The sequence below is a fragment of the Humulus lupulus genome, chromosome 8 (genome assembly GCF_963169125.1).
Source record: "Humulus lupulus chromosome 8, drHumLupu1.1, whole genome shotgun sequence".
Classification (NCBI taxonomy): domain Eukaryota; kingdom Viridiplantae; phylum Streptophyta; class Magnoliopsida; order Rosales; family Cannabaceae; genus Humulus; species Humulus lupulus.
This window is the reverse complement of record NC_084800.1, coordinates 28,192,007-28,217,286: the sequence shown is the minus strand read 5'-3', so window position 1 is coordinate 28,217,286 and position 25,280 is coordinate 28,192,007. Positions and strand designations below refer to the sequence as shown.

The 25,280-nt window shown below is 35.2% G+C and overlaps 2 protein-coding genes and 1 non-coding gene across 3 annotated transcripts; all 3 read right to left on the bottom strand.

The window, feature by feature from the left end:
- Nucleotides 1-506: 506 nt before the first annotated feature.
- LOC133796540 (uncharacterized) lies at nucleotides 507-1,994 on the bottom strand. The gene is made up of 2 exons (XM_062234095.1): nucleotides 1,413-1,994; nucleotides 507-698 (listed from the first exon to the last, which is right to left on the bottom strand). The coding sequence occupies exons 1-2, from the start codon at nucleotides 1,767-1,769 to the stop codon at nucleotides 669-671; spliced, it is 387 nt and encodes a 128-aa protein (XP_062090079.1). The 5' UTR covers nucleotides 1,770-1,994; the 3' UTR covers nucleotides 507-668.
- Nucleotides 1,995-3,002: 1,008 nt separating this feature from the next.
- Nucleotides 3,003-5,300, bottom strand: LOC133796539 (uncharacterized). Its single transcript, XM_062234094.1, has 2 exons — nucleotides 4,845-5,300; nucleotides 3,003-4,404 (listed from the first exon to the last, which is right to left on the bottom strand). The coding sequence occupies exons 1-2, from the start codon at nucleotides 5,010-5,012 to the stop codon at nucleotides 4,195-4,197; spliced, it is 378 nt and encodes a 125-aa protein (XP_062090078.1). The 5' UTR covers nucleotides 5,013-5,300; the 3' UTR covers nucleotides 3,003-4,194.
- A 13,009-nt stretch (nucleotides 5,301-18,309) lies between these two features.
- On the bottom strand, nucleotides 18,310-18,416 carry LOC133798829 (small nucleolar RNA R71). Its single transcript, XR_009876047.1, has one exon. It is a non-coding gene; the product is annotated as a small nucleolar RNA R71 (small nucleolar RNA).
- Nucleotides 18,417-25,280: the final 6,864 nt, after the last annotated feature.

The following is a 25,280-nucleotide window of genomic DNA, read 5'->3' as shown; positions in this document are numbered from 1 at the left end:
CAAATTAGAAACAAAACTTCGTCCCATACCAATTATTGACCATTTCCACCTTGTACTTCTATATAAGATTTTCTACTTATTTCTCTATCTTTTGAACTTAGAAGCCATGCCTATGGTTTCCAAGCAATTATGTCTGAATGGAAACCTTTGTTTTTGAACTAGTTTAAGTTCTGAGTGAAAAATAGTTTGTTTAATAAAATGAATATGCAAACTTTGTTTCAAAATCCAATACATTATCAAAAAACAGAAATTTGTTAAATAGTCCTGAAGAAGAATATATACACAGATAAAAAAACCGTTGGCTAATTTGTATAAATGAAGTTGGCTAATTTGTATAAATGAAGTAAACAAGTTTTTTTTTTTTGAAAAATAATATTTATATTACAAAATAAGTGTGGTTATGATATTTTGCTAATTTCTAACTTCTACCTTGTTATTTTGGCAAATATCATAATAGTATAAGAGGAGAAAAGAAAAAAAAATAGCAAATATCACAAGTGTGGTCAAACCAAAAAAGAAAAAACTTCAGCTCTTTTGCCTTTCAATCAGTTTTATTTGTCTATAACTTGAAGAGGGAACAAGGTTCAATTCTACAAGCATGATATATAATATAATCCAATCTCATTGACTAATACCAAACCCCTCTTCTCATCATCCCAAAACTACAATTATTGCTTCTTTTCTTCTGCTTTCCTTGGCTGGCAAAAGGCACATAAAAAATTAATGAAAACAATAACCCTTAATAGCATGTTTATTGTTGTGGCTACAACCTAAAACTGAGAAATTTAGTAACACTTAACATAAAGGGGTTATTAATGATATGTAGTTGAGCCAAGAAAATTCAAGCACCCTCATGGTCAACAATCTCATATCAAGTGTGTAGAAACTGGCACCATTGTAGTCCTATTCTACATATATTTTCCTTAGAATGACTAGAACATGTAATAATAAAACGATACACAAGAAAAGAGAACATGAAAACAATAATCACTATCACAAAAAACACCAACTTAGTCATAAAACAGTTCAATACTCAATGCAAAGAGACCATTAATTTGTACTGAGTTACTATATACGAACATCATGATTGCTTAAGTGATCATAAATTTATTCGCTCTTTGCAAAATGAGTTGTGTTATTTAGTTAATTTCTAACACTGACCTTGTTACTTTAGCAAATACCCTCATGAGATATATGGTGATTTTTCAATCAAAGAAACAATACAATATACACAAAAGATACATGTTTAACTATTAAGCCAATATAGTCCTTGAATAAAATCAATTCATATCTCACAAAGCTCTCTACGGTATTAGCATAAAGCATATACCCCAACCCACACCAACTGTTCGACAAAATGCTCCAAAAACGCAACTACAAGCTCAAAAAAATAAAGGGAAATGAGAAGGTACCTTGGTTCCGGGGGCGTATTGACGAATCTCTTCCTCAGGGATGATAACGGGCCAGGACTCCCCTGCTTCGCGGAACATCTGCTCGGTCTCGAGGTGCTGACCCTTTTCGAGAATCATGTTCCTAATGTTCTGGGCTGGCGTGGAAGTGGCATCAAAGACCTCCTCGACACCATTAACGAAGGTTACGGCGATCTTCGGTGGCTCATCGTCGGTACGGCGCTTGACAAGAACCTGACAAGCGGGGTTGGACTCCTTGGCCTTGCGGGCATTGCACTGCGCCAGAAACTCCAAGCACGAGGCTGTGCGAGGGTCCAAAGCATTGAATTCGATCCTCACTTTTGATAGGAACTTCAGCATTTTTGGGCTCCGGCTCCGAAGGTTTACTGTCTACAGTCTACACTTCGGTCTAAGTAAAATTAAATTAATTTATGGAAAATTAAAATGGAATTACAAGAAACGACAGCACATTCAAGCGAACGACATCATCAGCTTCAAAAAGCTAGTTTGGGTTGATAGTTAATGAAAGAACGGCGGTTGCGGCTTCAGACTTGAGAGACTGAAAGAAAGAAAAAAACGAAAGTGATGAATGAGAATAGGAAGAAAATGGCTATTAGTTTGGGTTGTACTTGGGCCCATAAAATACAAAGGCATCCCAAATGAAAAAATTAAAGGATATTTTTTTAAGTGTATTTAATTATTTTTACGATTTAAAAAAATGACGAATATTTGTATCTGATTAAAAAAAATCATACTAGATTGGAACATTTTAGATTTAGTTAACCTCTCAACATTTTTTTTTAACAATGAAATATTTCATTGAAAATAATTAGAGTGCAACACATTAAATAGAAAAGATGAAAAATTATTAGCCATGTAAATTCACTGTCCACATTAAGTGCATGCACAACTAATTCATGAGCAGTCTTACTAACTGAAAGATGAACATGAATTAAGAATGTCTCAAGAAAATTGGATAATAGACTTGCTGTATCATCTAACAAATATCTTAACTCATTAGTATACAAAAATCTCTTAAGGCAAGCATAAACTCTATGAAGTGTAAAAGTAGCCCAAACAAAAAAAATCAATCTAAAGTCACCATCACTACTACAACATCTGCTAGAATAATAGAAAAACTTCCTCCAGAAAAAATTAAGCACTCATAAGAGCATACAAAATTATAACCAAAGAAGTAATAAATTAATAGACATTAAAAAATAAAAGTGAAATATAAATAACATAAAAACCTGATCCTAACTATAAACAAGAAAAGAAAGTTGAAGACTCAAGACATACAAAAAAAACCTACTGAACATTAAAGACAGACAGTTGATTTTTTTTTCAATATTAATATCAAACATAAATCAACAACTAAATGAAAATAATTAAAAGTTAACTGAAACAAATGAAAAGAAAACTTATCTGTAATTGTAATTCCTTCATCTGACTGCTTTAAAAGATGCTAAATTGTAATTGACTTACACAACAAAACTAACAGAACATGATATAACATAACAAAACAACAAAATACAGAACATAAGATCTTTTTAAAGGAGTGAAAGACTCCACATTGTTCTATCCCTGACTTTGCTGTAATTCTGAATCCATCACCATCCCAGAACTTGTCAGAGAAACAAACATACCAAAAAGCAGACGAGAAAGAATCGCCAAACCCCACACTTATTCATCCCAACCAATCGTTATGAATTTCCGAGAAAATCCCACTAAGAAAATCCTAGAACCAACTAAAGAAAATAAAACTTTCTTCTTCTTCTCTTTTTTCAATTTCCTTAAAAGAAAGCAGCGGCAAATCATATTAAATTTAAATGAATTAGACTGATCAATCCGAAGAAGACTCAAACATGTTTAAGCAAAGCATAAACTTACGTAATAAACTATGTACAATTTCAATTTTTATACATAAATTTAAATCATTCTATTATTAAAATGTTATATAATTACTTGGGATATAGAGATAACTGTTCTCGTCGTTATTGTGTGTGGACGCCATAGCCATTTTCTGAACTGAATCATCTTCTCTGTGGTTAGGAAAATAAGAAGAAACGACATGTCTTTTGCGTTAAAAGTAAAAATAATAGAAATCCTAAAAGTGACATGTCGCCTTCACTTCCTTGACAGAAATTAATGAACTCTACTGTTGCTGCAAATGTAGAGAAGGTTAACCTGAATTCCTCTTTTGCCAATATAGATTAATGCTTGGCTATTGTTTTTTGATGTGTCAATGTATTCTTGTACTTACAAATTTATAATAGCTTTTGACATTGTTTTGTGTTCTGAAAAATATTGTCTCTTTCTTCATTTCTTCATTCGAACTTTTGTCTATGTACAAGTCTAAAGGGATTTATGGCTTAGAATAAACTCTGAGACAATTTCATATCTCAAACTGAGAATTAGTTATTACTTACCATCCATTCAAGTAGCTCAAAACCATGAAAGGAAAAAAGGTAGATAGTGCAGTAATACTCCATCAATAAACACATGCATATTTCTATATACTCTTAACAAACCATTGCTACTGGTTTCATCAAAAGTTCAGAAAAATAAGAACTTTGATCTCCTCTATACTCAATTATGGCCAAAACTACCAAACCTTGACCAATACTTTCACCAAATTTACAGCTCAACAGTCATCCTCCTCCTGATATGATTCCTCATATGACCCTTTAGAAGTTGATTCTCCACGAGGGTCTTAAGAAGTCGATTCCCCATAAGGCCTAAGCTGTTTTGTTTCTGAGTCATCCCTAAGTAAGTGACGGTACTTTTAAGGATTATCCCACCAGGTTGGGGTGTTGATAATTTTCCTTTCCAACCAATGCTTATCAAATACTTTTTTCTCAGTTACCCTCCTGAAGAACCTTCTCCATTGGTTCAGGACTCGCTTCAAGCGAACACTCTCAGTTCCTTTGAAGACATACTTGATGTAGTCCTTTGCCAACTTGATCAACTCCTCACCACTGATGATGTAAATGTACTGAGTAAATCCATAAAGACAGGTATATTACTACAAGGATACTTGCTCTTTCACTTAAATAAAGTGAAATGAGGCCAGGCTGCCTCTCAAAAAGTGATGACAATCTTTAATTCATCCCCTTTGGAGATAGACAATACCTATTCAAGCCAACTATAACGTGACTAAACAACATATACAGCTCTTGACAAAATATTGATTGGTCAAAACCACTGTTATCCAAGCAGATGCAGGCAAAACGGTTTTCAGACTAAATATATACAGATCTTGAGACATACCTTGTATTTTTTATTTCTTTTCAATTTCAATTTCCATTTCCCATTTCCCATCTTATATTTCATTACATTATAAAGTTTGGAAACAACATTTTGACAAAATAAAAATGGGATCAACAAGTGTGGAATTCCTCAATGTAATAATTTGGGAAAAGGAATTATGCTTACCAGAAAAATGAAGCCGACAGTTGCCAAAACAACTTGAAGAGTTTCATCAAGGATTCCAGAAAAACCTTCATCCTTTGAACCACCAGAGCCATCTGGACCACCACCGCCTCCTCCACCACGACTATTACGGGCTCTCAGCAAGCCCAGGTGGTTGCGGCCCAGAAGCATAGCCCAATAGCGCTGATTGAACGGTTGCTAAAAGACAAAGCCCAGGAATGGATAGATCAAGCCACAATACGAGAAGGAGAGGGCAGTGAAGTACACGAACAGTCGAAGGACCCTTCAGGAGAAAACGAACCCATTGAAGAGCAGCGGGCGCGTGAGAGAAGGAAGCGAGTGAGACCTCGATGGCTGGACGAGTTTGTTAGGATGGAGCGGCAGTGAGGCCTTGGAGAGGAGTGAGGAATTGTTGAGATTTCTTGTAATTTCTGATTCTGTTAATCATTTGGGTATATGTTAATTGTATTGAGACAATGGGACTTATTATTGAGAAATCAAAGCTTTTAGCTGCTGGGAGTTTTGCACTGACTCGAAGAGTGCTTAATTTTACTGTATTATTGGTGCTTTCATTGCTTCTACTCATCATGAAGAATGAAGAAATCGCTGCTCTGCTTCAATCCATGGAGCTTAGCTTCAAGCAGTACTCAGATGAACAAATGGAGAAACAGTTTCAGAAATTTTCCACTCTGTTGAATCAACATGCAACCCAGACTGAAGAACGTTTCGCCGCCATTCCATCTCCGCATGGACCACCGTTGGAAGGAACTAGCAGTATTCGGGGGGACGGCACGAAGGGGTCAAGTGAGCGATTCACAGTGGCGCAAAGTCACGGAGACATGCATTCCATTCTCAAAACTCTAAGGGTGAAGGTTCCACGTTTCGACGGTTCGAACGTGGAGGACTGGATTTACAAGATCACTAAGTTTTTTGACTTGCATAAGGTGGACAATGAGATGAGGCTGGCTGTTGTCCCTTTCCATTTAGATGGAGCACCATCCACTAGGTTTCAATGGGTGGAAAAGGGGGGTTCAATCACCGATTGGGATTCTTTTTTCCAAGCTTTGGTTCAGCGCTTTGGCACTTCGATCTACGACGATCCTTTGGGGCGTATCTCGAAATTGACTCAGACGGGCCGAGTATCACAGTACCGAGCTGAGTTTGAAGCATTGATGCCACGTATTACGGGGGTAGCTGATGCGATGTTTCTCAACTTCTTTGTGTGGGGTCTGAAGCTGGAAATTCGCAGGGAACTTCTCCTTGCTAAACCGGTGGACTTAGCCGATGCAATGGCTAAGGCTCAACTATTCGAAGATCGCCATGATGATCTGGGTTTTCGTCAGCGTCCGGAGATGAGCAAACAGGGATGGCAACCACGAACATACAGCACTCAACCAACGCAACACACCACGCCAACATATGCTTCGAAAACAATCGCCCCATATCCAAACACATTTGGCTCGGGTTCTCAACCCCCAGCGAGTACGCCTTCCCTACCGATCAAGCGATTATCCCCAGCAGAACTTAAAGAACGCAGAGACAAAGGATTATGTTTCACGTGCGATGAGAAATTCAGTTATGGGCATAAGTGTAAAAATAGGATGCTGATTTTGTGTGCTCAGGATGAGGAGGAAACGAATTTGGAAACTGAAAGTACAGACCAGGACGGGCATCAATCCGAGGAGGCTGAAGTAAGTCTAAACACTTTATCTAATTCATTGAACCCGCGGATCTTCCGTATTATGGCCAAACACGGCACTGAAACATTGGAGGTCCTTATAGACACCGGTAGCAACAACAATTTCATACAAGCATCCTTGGCCGAGCGGTTGGCTTTGAAGTGGGAAGACACAACTCGTTTCAAAGTTTACATGGGCAATGGCAATTTCTTAGTGTGTTCGAAGATCTGTATTGGAGTGGAATTGCTTATGCAGGGACACCAATTCGTGGTAGATTTGTACGTTCTACCAATTTGTGGGCTGGATATTGTTTTAGGAATGCAGTGGTTGCAATCCTTGGGACCGTGTCTTCATGACCATAAGAACTTAACCATGGAGTTTCAGTGGCAAGGCAGCACGGTTAAGTTGGAGGGGTCCAAAACAGCTGCTCCAAATCAGCTTACATTTACACAATTTCATGCCCTCATTAGAGAAGGTGACATTAAAGATGTATACAGACTGATGGCATTACAGAAGGAAGATCCGCCAGCTTTAACAGACCTCCAAACCGTGGAATCACAATTTCCTAGCGAAGGTTTCAGCCTTCTTACCGAGTTTCAAGCTGTGTTCGCCGAGCCCACATCTCTTCCGCCATATAAAAGCATCGACCATCGTATTTTTTTGCAACACGGTTCGAACCCAGTGAAGGTGCGGCCATACAGATACCCCCACTTTCAGAAAGACGTTATGGAGCAGTTGGTTAAGGAGATGATTTCGTTTGGTTTCATACGCCCAAGCACCAGCCCATATTCATCTAAGGTCCTATTGGTCAAGAAGAAAGATGGTACGTGGAGGTTTTGTGTGGATTACCGAGCTCTCAACGGCATAACAATCAAAGATCGATTTCCCATTCCGACTATCGATGAGCTATTAGATGAATTGGGTCACGCAAAGGTATTCTCAAAACTAGATCTCCGGGCGGGCTACCACCAAATCCGGATGGACCCTAGAGATATCCACAAGACCGCCTTCCGCACCCATGAAGGACACTACGAGTTCGTCGTGATGCCGTTTGGGCTTACAAATGCCCCGTCCACATTTCAGGCCACAATGAATCGGCTATTCAGTCCCTTTCTGCGACGGTTTGTCATCGTTTTTTTTTATGATATTCTTATATACAGCCATAACATTTTAGATCATGTTTTCCATTTTCGAATGGTCTTACAACTTTTACAGGATAATAGCTTCTATGCCAAAGTTACCAAATGCAGTTTTTTTCAGTCCACTATAGACTATCTGGGTCACTTGGTCTCGGCAAAAGGAGTTAGCGTGGATCCTTCTAAAATAGCAGCAATGTGCAACTGGCCTACACAAACTTCGGTTAAACAGCTGCGTGGGTTTTTAGGCTTGACTGTCTATTAACGCAAGTTTGTCGCTCATTACGCATCTGTTGCAGCGCCTCTGACAGATTTGCTAAAGAAAGACAGCTTCCAGTGGTCCTCAGAAGCCTCCCAAGCATTTGAGAAGCTCAAAGCGGCCATGACCTCAACACCGGTGTTACAGCTACCAGATTTTTCCCAGGATTTTATTGTGGAGACAGATGCTTCCAACATTGGCATCGGTGGGGTTTTGATGCAGAACGGCCACCCAATTGTATTCTTTAGTAAAAAATTGGGACCACAGTTTGCAGGGGCTTCGGCGTACAGCAGAGAGATGAGAGCCATTATGGAGGCAGTGACAAAGTGGCGCCAATATCTGTTGGGCAGACCTTTCATTATTCGCACAGATCATAGAAGTCTCAAGGAGTTGTGGACACAAGTGATACAAACGCCTGAACAACAACACTTTCTGCGCAAGTTGCTGGGTTTTACTTTCACCATTGAATACAAAACTGGCCGAGAAAATACAGTGGCAGATGCATTATCCAGAAAATACGAAGGTGCTCCTTCGTTGTTGCAATTGGCTGTAAGTACAGGGTGCTTCGAATTTTTGGAGGAACTGCGGCAAGAGAACACAACTTGCCCGGATCTTCGCTTATTACACAGTGACTTTCAGCAGGGAAAATTGGATACAACGGTCTATTCAGTCCACGAAGGCTTGCTGCGTTTTCATCATAAGATTATGGTCAGTATCCACTCGAATCTAAAAACAAAGTTGCTGTTAGAATTTCATGCTTCACCAGTTGGGGGTCATGCAGGAGTTACACGAACTTATGTGCGTTTAGCGACCACCAGGTGGGCGCTTACCACTGCCCTCTCTATCTGGATAGAACTCCTTTTCAATCTGTTTCTGTAACACGTCTTCTACAGAACTTCCCTTGGTAAAGTTTCCCACGACTTGTTCAAAAGCTTTCCATGGAGGAGAACCCTGTATCGTGTAACCAAGTCCAGTCAGATGGTCTGCAGTTAGCATTTCATAATCCCATTATTTTACATTGCATTGAGAACAATATAGACCATGGGAGCATCCCTTATACGCCTCTAAAATGCAAAGAGCGCAGATAATAAAACATAATAGCAAGCAAAAATCATAACCATATCAAAAATAGAAATGAAGAATCCTTTCCAAACTATATAATAAACCTTCGATTTAGACAAGTGAGGAAGAATTTCTTTCTTAACCCATAAAACTCAAAATCTTCAAAGATTCACAAAAAAGTCGACTAAGCAAAGAAGAAGAACCCCACTAGCATATATACCTCATTGTCACCTCCAGCTACGGTGTTTGACAAGCAGACAGATACAGAACGACGGGGCTTCAAGAGAGGCATGCCTAAACGTGGGAGAGCAGAGGAGCTTAGCTTTAATGACTTCCATGGCACTTGAGCGCCATGGAAAGATAAATTACTGGGCTTTAAGACTCGGCGATGAGATGCAGATAAGCCACCGAGATAAACAGTGGGCCTCTGGCAGACATTAATTTGAGCCGCGTACATCTCCACTCACTCATTAGCATGAATCTCCAACATTCTTAACCCATTAACCATAAACACAAAATAAACATCATTTCAATTCCAAAAACAAAATCGTAAAGAAAAATAGTTTACTTGATCATATATTACGATGATATCTTACAACAAATATGTTATGAATACCTGTTAGTTGTTTTCTAAAGAAAATGCAACAACATATGCCTAAAAATATACATTGTGGACAAACACCCTGAATTGTTTTCTGAAAGAAATTTTTGTATTTTGAAGGAAAAAAAACATTTGAATTTGTGAACGTGAATTGAAAACCTTGTCGATATTCTATATACCAAACCAACCAATTACCAATCTTTGAAAAACCACAAGGTAGCGTCAAAGAGGATATATATACATATATATATTTATGTAAATACTCAGATTCTGAAGAAAAAGAAGAGCATGTCAAATAAAAGAGAGCTTACAGTTTGATTCTCTGCCCGAAAATTCCAGAGAAGGGAGAGGTAATACAGCTCCATTGCACTTTCTTGTTCGAAGTGGGCGAATGGCTGGCTGGGGCCACATTGGGTTACTTGGCCCAGTTAGACAGACAATCATTTGATGGGCTTCTGTTATGGACTATGGAGCCCATCTCATAATATGCCTGATACTTTTGGGCTCAAAGTTTTTTTTTAGGAGGAAATGGCATTTAGACAGTTCTGAGCAACTTCAATGGTTGTTATTTATTGGGGGCCTAAAATGTCAAAATTATATAAAAATATAATTTTTTATTTTCTCTCTTGTTCCCGTTACTTTTGATAACTTTTTCTGTAAAAATACTCAATGCTAAGCCACTCAGAAAATTGTCAACTATGTTCTCATATATTATTTTGTAATTATAAATATTGTCATACTAAATTGAGAATATTGAAAATTTGAATTTTGAGAATTGATATGGGGAGAAAATGATGAATTTTGAAAAATTTGAGAATTAAAATTTTGGATTTTGGGAGTTGAAATTTGAAGAATTTTGGAAATTCGTTGGTAATAAAAGAAATTTTATGATATTGATAATTTAGAAGAAAAGTGTATACAATGATGTGAAAATTGAATGAAAAATAAATGAGTATTTATAGGAAAAAATAATAACAAAAAAATTGTGTGCCAAACGGGTATAAAAATGGGTAATAAATTAAAATACTTTTTATATATGTGAAAAGTTACCTATATATTTATAGGCAATTTCTTATGTGGAGACGGAAAAAACGTCTCCACCGGTGTGGACTTTTATTTTCACCATTTCATCACATCAACGGCTCACATCAACGGCTGTGATCTTTTTAAAAAAATATTTGGTTTAAAAATATTTGGTGTATCTCTCAGAATTATTCTCTCTCTCTCTTTCCCCTCACAAGTACGAACCCTTCGCTCTCTCTCTCTCTCTCTCTTCCGAATCTCTTTCAGCCGATGCCCATTGATACCTCCACTGATATCTATCCAAATATTTGTTCTAACTCTCTCTCTTTCCCTCACAAGTCCGAATCCATTCACAGAACTATTCTCTGTCTCTCTCTTCCGAAACAGACTTCTCTGTTTCTTCACATGGGTAAGTTTTCATTTTTTTGCCATTAATTTAGCTTTCAATGTATATATGGGTATTAATATAGAGAAAGATAAGATGTATATATGGGTATTAATATATGCTATTTGTTGAATATATATGGGTATTAATGTGTGCTTATATAGTTTGGAAGGTGGACTCGTGTGGTAGTTTGTATATATGTTGTAAGACCACATTAGGTAAAAAGTTTGGAGAGAATTCCAGAAATAACTATTAAGCCTCTTTCTCCATCTCTCTGTATTTGGGTATTCATGGGTATACATTGTTTAGAGCTGCACTTGGACCACTTTAGAGGTGTGCTTTTCGTCTGGATAAAAAATGATGATGATGATATATATATATATGTTTTGTGCTTATATAGGTATATGCTATCTGTTGAATATATATGGGTATTAATGTGTGCTTTGGAAGGTGGACTCGTGTGGTAGTTTGTATATATGTTGTAAGACCACATTAGGTAAAAAGTTTGGAGAGAATTCCAGAAATAACTATTAAGCCTCTTTCTTCTTATAATCTCATACCCCCTTCAAAATGATTATGACAGTTTCTTCTTTCCAAAATGGTGTGAGTTGGCTTAGGCGAGCTATATATAACTTCACTAGTATTGAAAGTTGCAATAGTATTGAGTTTTGTTAATTTTATTGAGATCATTTTTTTGTTAATATTTTTTGTTAATGTTGCAGAAGGCTGATTTATTCTGTACTATTAGCTAGAGGGAAAATATTTGTATTTATGTGATGTTTCTTTTTTCTAGAAGGAATGAAATTTGTAGTAAAATGATTATTGTATGGTTGTTAATATATTTCCCCATTTTATGGTACTGTTGATTTGGTGATTTAGGATGGAAGTTTTATTGCTGAATTCTATAATGGAATCAATTCAGAGGCTGCGTAATGATTATGCTGGGTTGAAAGATGATTTGAGAGTAATTAAAGATGAATTACGTGCAATAACTGAACATGGGAAACATAGACATAGTGAGGCGAAAATCTTTGAGCGCAAAATGGTTGAAAAATTAATTGGGAGGAAGGAAGATGTTGCTTTTGTAAATCCTTCAGGTAAAGACAAAGCAAATGATTTTGATAGACAGAAAGATGGTGTCCTTAAATGTAGTGGGGTTGAAAGCAAAATGGACGATTTAAGTAACGGTGAGTTGAATAAGTGTGTAGGAGATATTCAGGGGTTAGATGATAGCTCAACTAATATAGAATGCAAAAGGAAGACATGTGTTGGTAATGGAGAGGATAAATGTTTGGGGGGAAACTTCGAGAACTTTGATGATACTGTTTTCAGGATTTCATCCCAATTTGGAGAAACATTATTGCAGCGTGAAATGTCGATGAAAGTAAGTAATGGTATCTTTTGGTAGGTTAAAAGTTTATTATTAATTTTTTTTTGGTATTTTTTTATTTTACTTGTTGAACCTAATTGGTTGTTAATCTTGAGATTGTAGAAGCCTAGAATTTGTACGATTAACCAAAAATGTTCAAAGTTGTCGAATGTAAAAGTAGGAATCCAGTCAATGTCTAGTAGCATTGGTGGGCCTGTTGAACGGAGGAAAAAAATGGTAAATGTGTAATTGAGTACGTTTTATATTTATTTGTTATTGTACCTTGTTTTATAATTTACTAGTTTATTTAATCAGGTGAAGAGTAAATCGCAGACAACTCCACGTGGAGTTTATGTTTCTAATGTTACAACTGGGCAGAGCCAAAGCATAGGGCCCTTTAAAATTCGCACCCCCATAATTGACGATGATATAGGGAAATTAATAGAATACATATTTGATGATAGTTTGAATCATGAGTAAGTATATTTTTTCCATTAGTTAACAATAAAAAATTTCTATCCGATACCCAATATTATTATAAATTTGTTTTATAATTGTGGCACAGTGAGACACTGGTAGACACGGGGTTTAATCATCTCACGCGTGGTTTGGTTCGAACACTGTGTCCTGGGGTTTTTATTAATGGAGAGGTATGGATTGATAATGTTGGACTGTTTAGTTAGAAGTAGTCACTTTATTTATATTTCCCCATCTAAACTAATATTCATGGACGGTAAGGGTAGGTTTCCAATGTTTTTTTCTTGTTTTGACCGCAGGTGTTGAATGTAGTATGTGAGATGAACACACGTAGGGAGCAGCAAGTTTCAACAGAGAGTCGTTCGTCATGGTATTTGAATACTAGAATGACGGTGAGTACTGTTCCTGTAGCAAAATTCAACTCAATATAAGAGATATGGAATTAATTGTGAATATTTTTGAGTGACAGTGTACTGGAATTAGTATTCAGAACTTGTTTCCTCAAAGTGGTCGATCTGATTCAGCTCGTAAACTATTTATTGGAGATTTGAATTTATGTGGGAAGGTATATTTATGTGTGGTATTTTTTTGTATTTTTGGGTTTATTTTATTAGTTGAATATTTCATTATTTTGCAGATTAAGATTCCAGTTCACAACGAGGAAATGCAACACTGGGTTCTCTTTATAGTTCATGTAGGTAATGGGGTTGTCGAAATATGTGATTCGATGCTGCTAGGGCGCAAAGAATCATTATCACATTCTCTTGTTCCAGTGGTGGTGAGTTTTTAATTTTTTTGGGGAAGTTTTAACCTTTTTCATTGTTGGGAGTAAAACTGAGGTGGGTTATTAATTAACTAGAGAAGGTTTTCTATTTCTAAACTAAAGGTGTAGTATTTGACTATCATTACAGTTGATGTTATCTTGTTTTGTCCACACTATAGTTGCAACAGCTTAATTTAGTTCTCCGAGATGAGTTATCACGGTGGAAGGGACCTGTGAAGTCATTCACATGTTTCAAGGCTTTCACTAATAATGAAGTTGTCCAACAATCAAATGGATATGACTGTGGTATTCATGTGATAAATTGGATGGCACAACGCAATCCTTCTGACTTCAAACTAAAGGGTGTAAGTTTTTATGTTGTACTGTATTAATTTTTAAAACTATTGAGTTTCTTAGTAGTTGAATAATGTTTATATTAAGTAATTGAAATTTGTTTTTGTATTTCTTTCACAATTCACAATTTTTGTTAAAGTATAACTCGGATGATGAAAGGGCTCGTGTCGCTGTTGGTTTAGTGACATCAGTACACAACAAAGTTAGGGATCAAATAATGGCTTCAGCGAGGACAAAGAAGAATTCCACTCCATGTGTAGGGAAATAGGTTTGATGATTAGTAATTGTGAGTGAGGTGTTTCATGAAAAATATGTTTAATGGGGTGTGGGTCTATTGTCATGGGTGCTCCGCATATCCTTTTGAGCTAATTTATGTATTGTCATATACTTTTTAATTTGATCTTGTTGCCCCTTTCTATTTGTGAATGACAGGGTGTTTATTGTGTGGGGGTGATGAATTCTTTGTATATAGGTGTGATGTATTATTAAAATGAACAATGATGAATCAGCCCTACTTGCATATATTGAAGACAAATAAAATATATTATAAAAACTACCATGGCATATTAAGCATTTTCTATTATAGAGCTTGATATATTTGTCCCACTTTAATTAAGAATAAACATTTATAAACACCACCCTGTCCTATTTCAAGGTTTTATACTGAAGACAAGAATCATGGTATAGCATAGCAGTGGCTGGTTGTACAGCAGTGGTGGTTGTTAGTTGTTATGAAAATTTTGGTATATGATGTCCCACTTTAATTACTAGGTGGAGTTGCCTTATAACACCTGCAACTATATGAAGGTAACGTCTTCAAAATAATGTATGTTTTTTATTATTTTGGTGGAAAATATAGTTGTTCTACATACCATTAAAGGTACCAAATAGGAGCAAAGCAATTTTATAGATTGTGCTTAGACATAGCATATGAAAATTATAATTATTGAGGCTTCCCATAAGTAATGCAGAAAGTACCATAACGATTTATTCATCTTAAACTTGTATCTTATGAACATTAAAACAACCATTAAAACAACCATGTAAATAATAACAAGTATGGATGGAACCCATTAACAATGCCCACAAACAAAGAGTGATGCCACTCCACAAGCCAAAGGCACGCGCAATTAATGAATCTGATGCAATGATATTCGAGCAAAGCTTTTATACACTAATGACCATTTTTGCGTAAATTTAAATTTATAAATTAATGGCATTACTCCTGATAACTCTACAAAATAGAGTTATTTTACCATGTTTTACATGCTAATTGTTGCTTAGTTCATGAGTTTTTAATTAACTTATTAAGTTTTTATGTAATTTTTAATTTATTAGTCTTATTGTAGTTTTCTAGATTTTTATATGTTTTTATAGATATGTTATTATAATATGTTGTAGTTTAATTATTTAAAATTAGTATTGTTAGTTTGAATGCTAAAAATATGATTTTATTGAAATTAAATGTTATGTAAATTAAATTTTAATTAATGTTTTCATGGGAGTTATATGATATATTTTATTAATGAAAATATTTAATTTTAATTTAGTTTATAATTTATTGTGTAGGAAAATTATTGCCCTTGAAAAGCAAGAAAATCAAAGGAAAGATGGTAATTTTGAAAGAAAGTAACAAGAAAAATGGTGTTTCTCCAAAAGCCCAACCACGTGAGGCCCACTCTAGGCCCAACCCGTGGCCCCCCCTCCAACACCCAACCACCACATTGCTGCCATTTCCCTTATTGAGCCCAACAAAAATGCATTTTGTCCCTTTGTCCCCTATGACAAAAATGCCAACTTTTTACCATTTTTCCTACACATTTTCACCACAACATCATCATTACACCCTATAATTTACCTCTACATACCATATTTATTTTATTTAATTAATCTAATCAATTTAATTAATTTAAATTGATTATTTTAATAAACTCACTTTGGCTATAAATATGGACTTTCAAGACCATTTTTGGTGTGCTTAATTTTTTGGTTACCATCTTTTTCTCTCATTTTCTCTCTACCATTCTCTCTTCCATTTGGGTTTTTCAAGAGCATTTTGCAAGTATGTATGTCATTTATTTTGTAATTTCTATTCTAGTTATGTGCTTCTAATCTTTTTCATAAGATTATTAAGATCATGATGAAGCAACTTGTAACTAGGTAATATTTATGTTGTATGTTGATTTCCCTTGTAATGCAACAAAGTCTATGGATTTTTCTTCTACATATATTTCTTTCATCTTAAATATCTTGTATTTTAGATTGTTAGAACATATTTACACTTTGTTCTTCATTAGTGCATAAACATAATATTTTTTGTGTAAGATGTGTCATTAAATTGTACACATCCATGCTTAGAACAAAAATATTATGTTTTGCCTTATAAATAATGTTCATTGATTTATTTGTTATTTCATTAGATTGATTTACACTAAATGCTTTGAAATTATAATTTTGAAAAGTGAAGAAAAATCCTATCTTTTTATAAGAAATTTGTGCTTAAAATTATAAATCTTTTTGGAAAATGATAGTTTAAAATATTTTAACTATCACTAAAACTTGGGAATCAATATACTAATAAATATTATTAAACTTACATTTTGTGGATTCTAGTATCTTAATAATCTTTTCTTTTAACACTTATTTTCTACTCATTATTGCTTTATTTTTATTCTCTTAAATAGCTTTATTTTTCAATCTTTTATTTTATGTTCATAATATTAAAACTCATCAATCTTTGGAGCTAGGTTAGAATTTATTATTTTTGATTTAAAATAGTTTCATTTTCGATTTTAGACAACTCCCTTGGGTTCGACATCCTTGCTTACACGATCACTATTCTTTATGGACGATTCGTGCGCTTGCGATATATAAATTTTTAAACATACCCGTTTTGGGTCCATCAAGTTTTTGGCGCCGTTGCCGGGGAGTTGCAAGAGAAAAGAAACGAAATTTATCTCAAGGTTAGTGGATTCTTCTACTAGTTATTTTAATTTTTTTTTGCACTTTAAAAAAAAAACTAAAAAAAATATATATCTATAAAAAACTAAAAAAAAAAAAAAGATAAAAAGAAAATTTGGGACGGTTCAACCACCCATAAAAAAAATATACTTATATTTCTATATTTATTGTTTTTTTTTTAGTGACGGCACTTGTGCCTCCTATCTATCCTTTTAAATTTTTATAGTCGATGGCACTTGTGCCTCCTAATTTTGTTGTAATTTTATTTATTTTATATCTTTGTTAGTTGACGGCACTTGTGCCTCCTAACCTTTGTGTAATTTTCTTTATTTATTTTGTTGTATTTTTATTTTATTTAAATTCCGCAAATTACTAGTTGATGGCAATTTTGCCTCCTAGCTAGTTGATGGCAATTTTTGCCTCCTAGTCCTCTATCTTATGTTTAAGTTGATGGCACTTGTGCCTCCTAGTTTTTACCTTAATTTTGTTATGGTTGATGGCATGCTATGCCTCCCTACTCTTGCCTAAATTTTAGTCTTATTTAATTTTTGCCTTATTTTTTTTTGTCTTCTTTAATATTTTAGTGTAATATTGTGAAAAATACTTGAAAAAAAAAAAAAAAAAAAAACATAAATCTTGTCCTTTCACCATAAGCAATTCTTGCTTAAAGGAAATTTGACCAAAATTCCCATCCGCCTCTACTAATTAACCTCGGGGAGTTGTTAGTAGTGCGCGAGTAAGTGGAATCAAATAGGCCTGGGGACAAGTAAACCATAAGAATTATATTGTTGTGAAATCTCTAAAAATTCTAAGTATGCTCTGTGGTTGCGGTTTTAACTGATCTTCCACATCAGAAAATTGCTTGTTTGAGATTATCCTTGTTGCCTTGTTTGTGAAAAATTGTATGCATCATTGGGAACGTAACTCTAAAAAACGATTAGTAAAAAGACGTTTATCTTTGTTTGAAATTGAAAGTGTTAGTAAAAATTTGAGCATCATGGAACCTATTGCTAATCCTCTTGATGAAAATGTTGTGCCTGAAAAAACTTTGCTTGAATATTTTGCACCTATTTCATCTAATGCTCCGTCATGCATTGTTTTACCTACTACTTCTGCTACTCATTTTGAGCTTAAACCCGCAATCATTCAATTATTGCCATCTTTTTATGGGTTAGATAGAGAGGATCCTTACATGCATGTCAAAGATTTCTTAGAAATTTGCTCAACATTTAAATTTCAAAATTTTTCTGATGAGTCGGTCAAACTAAGATTGTTCCCTTTTTCATTAAAAGACAAATCAAAAGCTTGGTTAAATTCCCTTCCCACGGGGTCTATAACTACATGGGATCAACTTTATAATAAATTCTTACTGAAATTTTTTCCTATGTCTAAAACTGATAGTCTAAGGAGAGAAATCTCCGAGTTTTTTCAAAAAGATAATGAAGAGTTTTATGAATGTTGGGAAAGATTTAAAGATTTATTATTAAAATGTCCTCATCATGGTTTTGAAAAATGGAGACTTGTAAAATATTTTTATGATGGTTTGACTCCCTCTAATCGTCAAATGATTCAATCTATGCATACTGGAAAAATTTTAAAATTTCAAGGACAAGAGGCGTGGGACCCCCTTGAAGATTTATCTGTCAATTCGCAACAATGGAATTATTTTGATCCTAGGTCTAGGTCAACTAATTCACCAAAAAGAGGAGGAAGGTATGAAGTAAAAGAAGAATTAGACTTAAGAACATCCTTAGACAAATTAGCGAGAAAAGTAGAAGCTTTAGCCATAAGCCAAACTATAAATTCTCCAATACAACCAAGAAAAGATGTTTGTTCTATATGTTCTAGTCCTTGCCATAATGCCCAATCATGTCCTTCCTACCAAGAAGCCTTTTCCGAGGAGGCCAATGCACTTCATACTTATGGGAAACCAAATGATAGCCCATTTTCATCCACCTACAATCCAAATTGGAGAAACCATCCGAACTTTTCATGGAGACAAAACCAACCCCAAATGAATCAAGGGCACCAATACAACACACAAAACCAAGCTCATGCCCCACAAAATCAACCATATCCGCAACAAAGAAAACCTTCCTTAGAAGATACTTTACAACAATTTATGCAATCCACCCAACAAATCCTACAAAATCAATCTCAATCTATTACCAAACTCGAGACACAAGTAGGACAACTCGCCACTGCTTTAGCTGATAGAGAAAAAGGAACATTCCCTAGTCAACCTATCCCTAATCCAAAAGGTCAATATGAGATAGGAAAGTCTAGTCATAATGGAGAAGTCAAATCAATTTCAACTCTTAGGTCTGGAAAGAAAATTGTCAAACCCGATTACATACCCGAGGTTGAAAATGAAAAAGAAAAAGAAAAGAGTCAGCCTCCTAGTTCTAATCTCAATGACTCATCAAACAAAGAAACTCCAATCCATCCTTTCATTCCAAAAGCCCCATTCCCACAAAGATTACTTCCAATTAAAAAAGGTAGCCAATATAATGACATCTTAGAAGTTTTTAAACAAGTTAGTATCAATATCCCTTTCTTAGATGCCATTAAACAAATTCCTGCCTACTCTAAATTTTTAAAGGATCTTTGTACTGTTAAAAGAAACACTAATGTTCCTAAAAAGGCGTTTTTAACTGAACAAGCTAGTTCCATTATTCAATATAAGAGTCTTGTTAAATATAAAGATCCTGGGTGTCCCACAATTTCATGCATTATTGGTGATCATTTTATTAACAAAGCTTTACTTGATTTGGGTGCTAGTGTAAATTTATTGCCTTATTCTGTTTATAAGCAACTTGGTCTTGGTGAGCTAAAACCTACCTCTATAACTCTTCAATTAGCCGATCGTTCTGTAAAAATTCCTAGAGGCATTATAGAGGATGTTTTGATAAAAGTTGATAAATTTTATTTTCCTGTTGACTTCATTGTTCTTGATACTCAACCTGTGGAAAATATGCATGCTCAAATTCCTATCATTTTAGGTAGACCATTCTTAGCTACATCTAATGCAATCATAAATTGTCGTAATGGTGTTTTGAAATTATCTTTTGGAAATATGACTGTTGAATTGAATGTTTTTAATGTGGTTAAATCTGTTGAGTGTGAAGAAGTGCATGAAGTTAACATGATAGATAGTATTTGTGAAAATGATGGAAATGACTTATTTGATTTTTGTGAAAAATACTTTGGTATGAACTTGCATGTTGATGACTCTAATGATGATGTGAATTCTTCGGTAGAGCCTATACCCTTAAATGAAACCAAAGTTGAACCTTTTTCACCCTTAGGTCATGTTCAATCAATTTCTGAGTCTCCAAAGTTAGACCTTAAACCTTTGCCAGAAAATTTAAAATATGCTTTTCTAGGAGAGTCTGAAACCTTACCTGTTATCATAGCATCCGCTTTAGATAAAGAACAAGAAGGTAAATTGTTAGATGTCCTTAGAAAACATAAAGAAGCCATAGGTTGGACCATTGGAGACATTAAAGGAATTAGCCCATCCATATGTATGCATAGAATCCATCTAGAAGAGAATGCTAAAACCTCTCGGGAATGTCAAAGAAGATTAAATCCAAATATGAAAGAAGTAGTTAGAGAAGAGGTCATAAAATTGTTAGACGTAGGTATCATTTACCCTATTTCTGATAGTCAATGGGTTAGTCCAGTTCAAGTTGTGCCTAAGAAGTCTGGGATCACAGTTGTTGAAAATGACAAAATATCATAACGAAATCAGAAAGGACTTTTCCACCAATTGTTTCCCTCCTCAACCTGTGTTCCCACTTTATTCACTTTATCATTTTGTAGTTCACTGCCTAAATCGTCAACAACATCATTTTCTGTCTCATTCTCATGTTGTGTGTAGTCCATTGAGTTTTGCCCAGCCCATTCATCATTCAATCCCATTCCATAGCATTGGTCATCTTCTTCTGCATCTTCATATTCATCTGACTCTCCAATCCGGTGATCCTTCTTCCATTTTATCGGGCAAGTCAACTTGTTATGTCCACTTTTCTGGCAAATACTACACTTGCGGCGAGTACCTTTTTTCGAGCCAGGTACCTTTGCTGTACCCTTACTTTTTGTGAAGTATGGATCCAACACTGGGAATTGAAACTCCCTGTGTAGAGGCAGGTTATGGCTAATCTCCTTGTCTCCCATGTCCACAACTGCTTTAAGCTTACCGCATAATCTGTCAATCTCACTTTTTGCAATATGGTATGTCGACTGATTCCTCGATCCAAGATACGCAAGTTCACCCAACTGGCTACTAATTGCACCAAATCTTGCACTCTCCACCTCTCGTTTGTCTAAGGTAGCATCCATATTGCCAATTGGAAAATTGTGAGTCTGTTTAGTCTCAACCATCCACCGAGATAGTATTAGTGCTCGAGGCATTGAAGTAATGTGTAGTCGTTTTATTAAAGCAAATATATGTCGGCATGGTATCCCATATGACAAAAAATATTGGCATTCACAAACAAAGAGATCACGCTCCGGTGTTACATATACATGCCTCTTCACTTGTTCAGCAGCATACTTGTGAAGCTTCAAAATGATTGCATCCTCTTCCTCCAATAGGGTTTTCACCATGTACCTACCTTCTTTCAACATCTGGTGTCGTACCTTGTAAAACATGTTTCGTGTGTAAAGATTTGCTAATTCATCCTCTATTTGTGGCAAATTTGTCTTCCCGAGCTGGGGACTAGTGTGAAGTGTAATGTACTCATCCTTTGCTTCACGTTGTCTAATTAAAGATAAGGTCATGTTGACCCCCCTGACGAACTCGTACAACTTCAACTTTTGATTCACTTTTTTCTTCAACACCGCATTAATACCTTCACTTCGTTGAGTAGTTGTCATTCCACAGAAGAAATTCCCTCTCAGAAATGTTTCAGCCCACTTCTCCTTGTCTGCATAAAGCTTTGCAGCATATTCAGTGCCTTGTATCCCAAACACTTATTCCAACGTATTATTAAAAGTCATTCCTAGTCCTTACACCTCTCGTTTGGTTTTACTTGTTTCTATTTTTATGCATACAGCATAAATTTGCTCATTTGTATTGGGAAGGTCGGTGTGGGTTATTTAAATTATCTTAAAATTGAAAATTTGTATTATTATGAGTACAAAATTAATTAATATACCATGTCAGGAGAAAGAGATTGATATTGACGGGGCAGGAGATTGTGAACTAATCATCGAATGGTATGCTAAGCTCCCAAATTCAGTAAAAGATAGAGTTAGAGTGACAGGATTACAACCTTTAGTGGACGGCATAAACCAATCAGAAATGGATGTTGCACTATTACAAGTACTTGGGGAGAAGTGGTGGGACACAACACATACATTCATATTTGAGAAATTAGGAGAGATGACATTGACCCCCAAGGATTTTAGTTCAATTTCTGGAATACCAGTGCATGGTAACCCATTGAAAATGGATAGACGCATCCACAAAAATATAGAACAACTAACAAAGTTAGTAGGACAACCACTAGCAACCATTGGCAGAAGAAGGGTGAAATTGAGTTGGCTATACACAGCTTATCGCAATATGCAACTAAGAAATATTGAAGACCATGATATTTTAACTAGGGTCTTCATACTCGCACTACTTGGGTGCACTTTGTTTGCACGTTCTAATAAGATGGTGCACTTGTACTACTTACCGTGTTTGGCTAGTATAGGAGATATAGGATCTTTCGATTGGGGGGGAGCTGCATTGGCTTTTATGTACCAGCAAATGGATGACTTATGTAGACACAACACACACTGCATGGGAGGCCTTTGGAAAGCATGGGAGGTAATACAAAATCTCTGTATGAGGCATGTTTGTGTTGCCATTTTTCTAGTCATCATAGAATGTTGTATAAAACATTAATTTTTAATATATTATTGAAACTTAACAAACAATTTTATTCTTATAACAAGTTTGGGCAAGGGAATACCTACCATGTGTGCGTGTTACACCACAATCGATATCATCAAAAGTCTTTCCACGAAGCCTTCTGTGGAGTAATTGCCCTCCACCAACAATGGGGATTGCGGCCCTGTTGAAGTACTATAGGGAAAAACTAACAAATCTAACATTGGACGAGGTAAAATCAAATGTACGCTATGCTAGCGTATAGACTGTAATTATGAAACCAAATTCACTAAATTTCTAATTTAACCAGGTTGACCTCTGTCCATGGGGAGATGAAGAAATTCAACCTTACTATGTTGCCCTAAGTGAGGTAGCCAACTCCAGTCGAATCTTACTGGTTGGCCCGAACGGAGCAGAGTGGTATTTGGGGGAGCGAGTTTCAATGCAAAGTTGTGGAATTGTTCCCAACCGAATACCACAACTACCACCCAAGTCAATGCTTGTTCGAGAAAAACTGGTCATAATTACAAAGCCATGGTGTTTGTCTGGTAAATCGGCATCAGAATTCTGGGAAGAACAAACAAAGGAGAACTGTGAAAAGTACAAAAGAGAAGTTTTGTGTACAATAACACACCACAAGGTATGTTATTCAATTTGATGATGAAAGTTAACTTCAATATTATAAATCACTTGGTATGTGAACTGTGTATTTTTGTATTAAAAAAATTTAATCTCACTTTATCTCGCTATGCCACGAACTCCAAACATTATTTATTTTAATTATAGTACAAAAAGACACATCTATGTCTCAGCTGCATCCTTCATTCTAGCATTCCATAAACTCTTTCTGAATACTTAGAGCAATCTTATATATTTTTTTCAAATTCAATATTAGGTAACACAGTCAACACCAAAAACACTTATACGAAAAATAGATGCGGTTCAAAGAGAGTTAATGCGGCAAATGATTACAACAACGACTGCCTTGAATAATTACAAGTCCATACTTGAAAATGTCCACGAGGAAATGGTACCTTAAATCAAATAACAATCCACAAGAATAGGAATTATATTTAAATCAAAACTAATTGAAATTAATCAAATTGCAGGTTCAATGGACAGGTGAAGACAGCGAAAGTGATTTCAAAAGGGACAACTAAGGAGATTAAAAGGACTCCATCAACAATTCATATACTGGGCCCATGGGGCAACAGCAACAATAAAATTAAATTAATACTTGTTCTTCCTTCACTTTTAGAACATAATTACAATAATCAGGTTGTTGTTTATTAATGAACATTTATATGTCTACTTTAAAAACAACTATTGTTGCCCAAGTTCTGTATTATTAATTAATAGGACCACTTGTGCTGAAGTTTTGTATAATAACCAGTTTTTGAATCCAAGTAACATCCAAAATTAGTGACTGCTTCCTATAGTTGTTTAACAGTTTCATGGTTGAAATATCAGCCACGCGTGTGGCTCATTGGTTAAGTTCAAACATCTTTATTTTTCAACAATTTATAGCCTGAACAACACCAAGCTTTTCCCTAATTTTGTCAATTGAAATCACTATTATTTCTAAAAAAAAATAGCTACTCCAAAGATTGTAGACTGGACAAAGAAATCCAAAATAAGGTATATTAACTATAAAATCATTGATAAATTGCAATATATTACAAAACTTAAATCAACACATTCATTGATTCCAATACACTTCAATATCTTCTTTTTCTTCTTCCTTAGCGTACCTTTCTAACTAATGCAATCCTTGCATTTCATAATTCTGTGCCTATTCACATTACTCACAAAATTACAAAACAAAGTTAACAAACGCAGGACGCTTTCTCTATTATAAAATCTCTTCTTTTGTTCAGTGAAGATGTCAAAATTAGTGCCCCTATAACCTTCCAATCAAACTCCCGCGGTACCTAATACAATTCAAACATTAATTATTAGTAAAATTATATTTTCACACAATTTTTTTTAAACATTCAGATACACTAACATATAATGGTCCTATTCGAATAGGTATTCCAGGAACATAGTCATCAACCACATCATCTGCTTCATCACCTAACACTCCCTTCACATATTCTTGTAGAAGCATTCTTGTGACATACACACTGCAATCATAATCAACGCATTTGTATCGATGGGAAATAGGTTCACTTATACTAAATTGTGTAAAAGAAAAATCGGATCCGTAAATTTTTTTGAATTGTTCACTGAATGCATTGTCCATGGAGCATAGCTGTTCACAAAAGACACAAAAAATATTCAAAATGTGTAAAAAAATGATAGTTCATAAATTTTGAAACATTTCTAAAAAATAAAATTATAATGTGAATAAAAAAACTACACAATATATACAAACCATCGACATAATTATGCCACCACATAATAAATACGAAGGAATGCTGAAGTTATCGAACACATTAACTTTCTTCTCAAATATATTGATTACGGCTAGAAACCAATGTCTT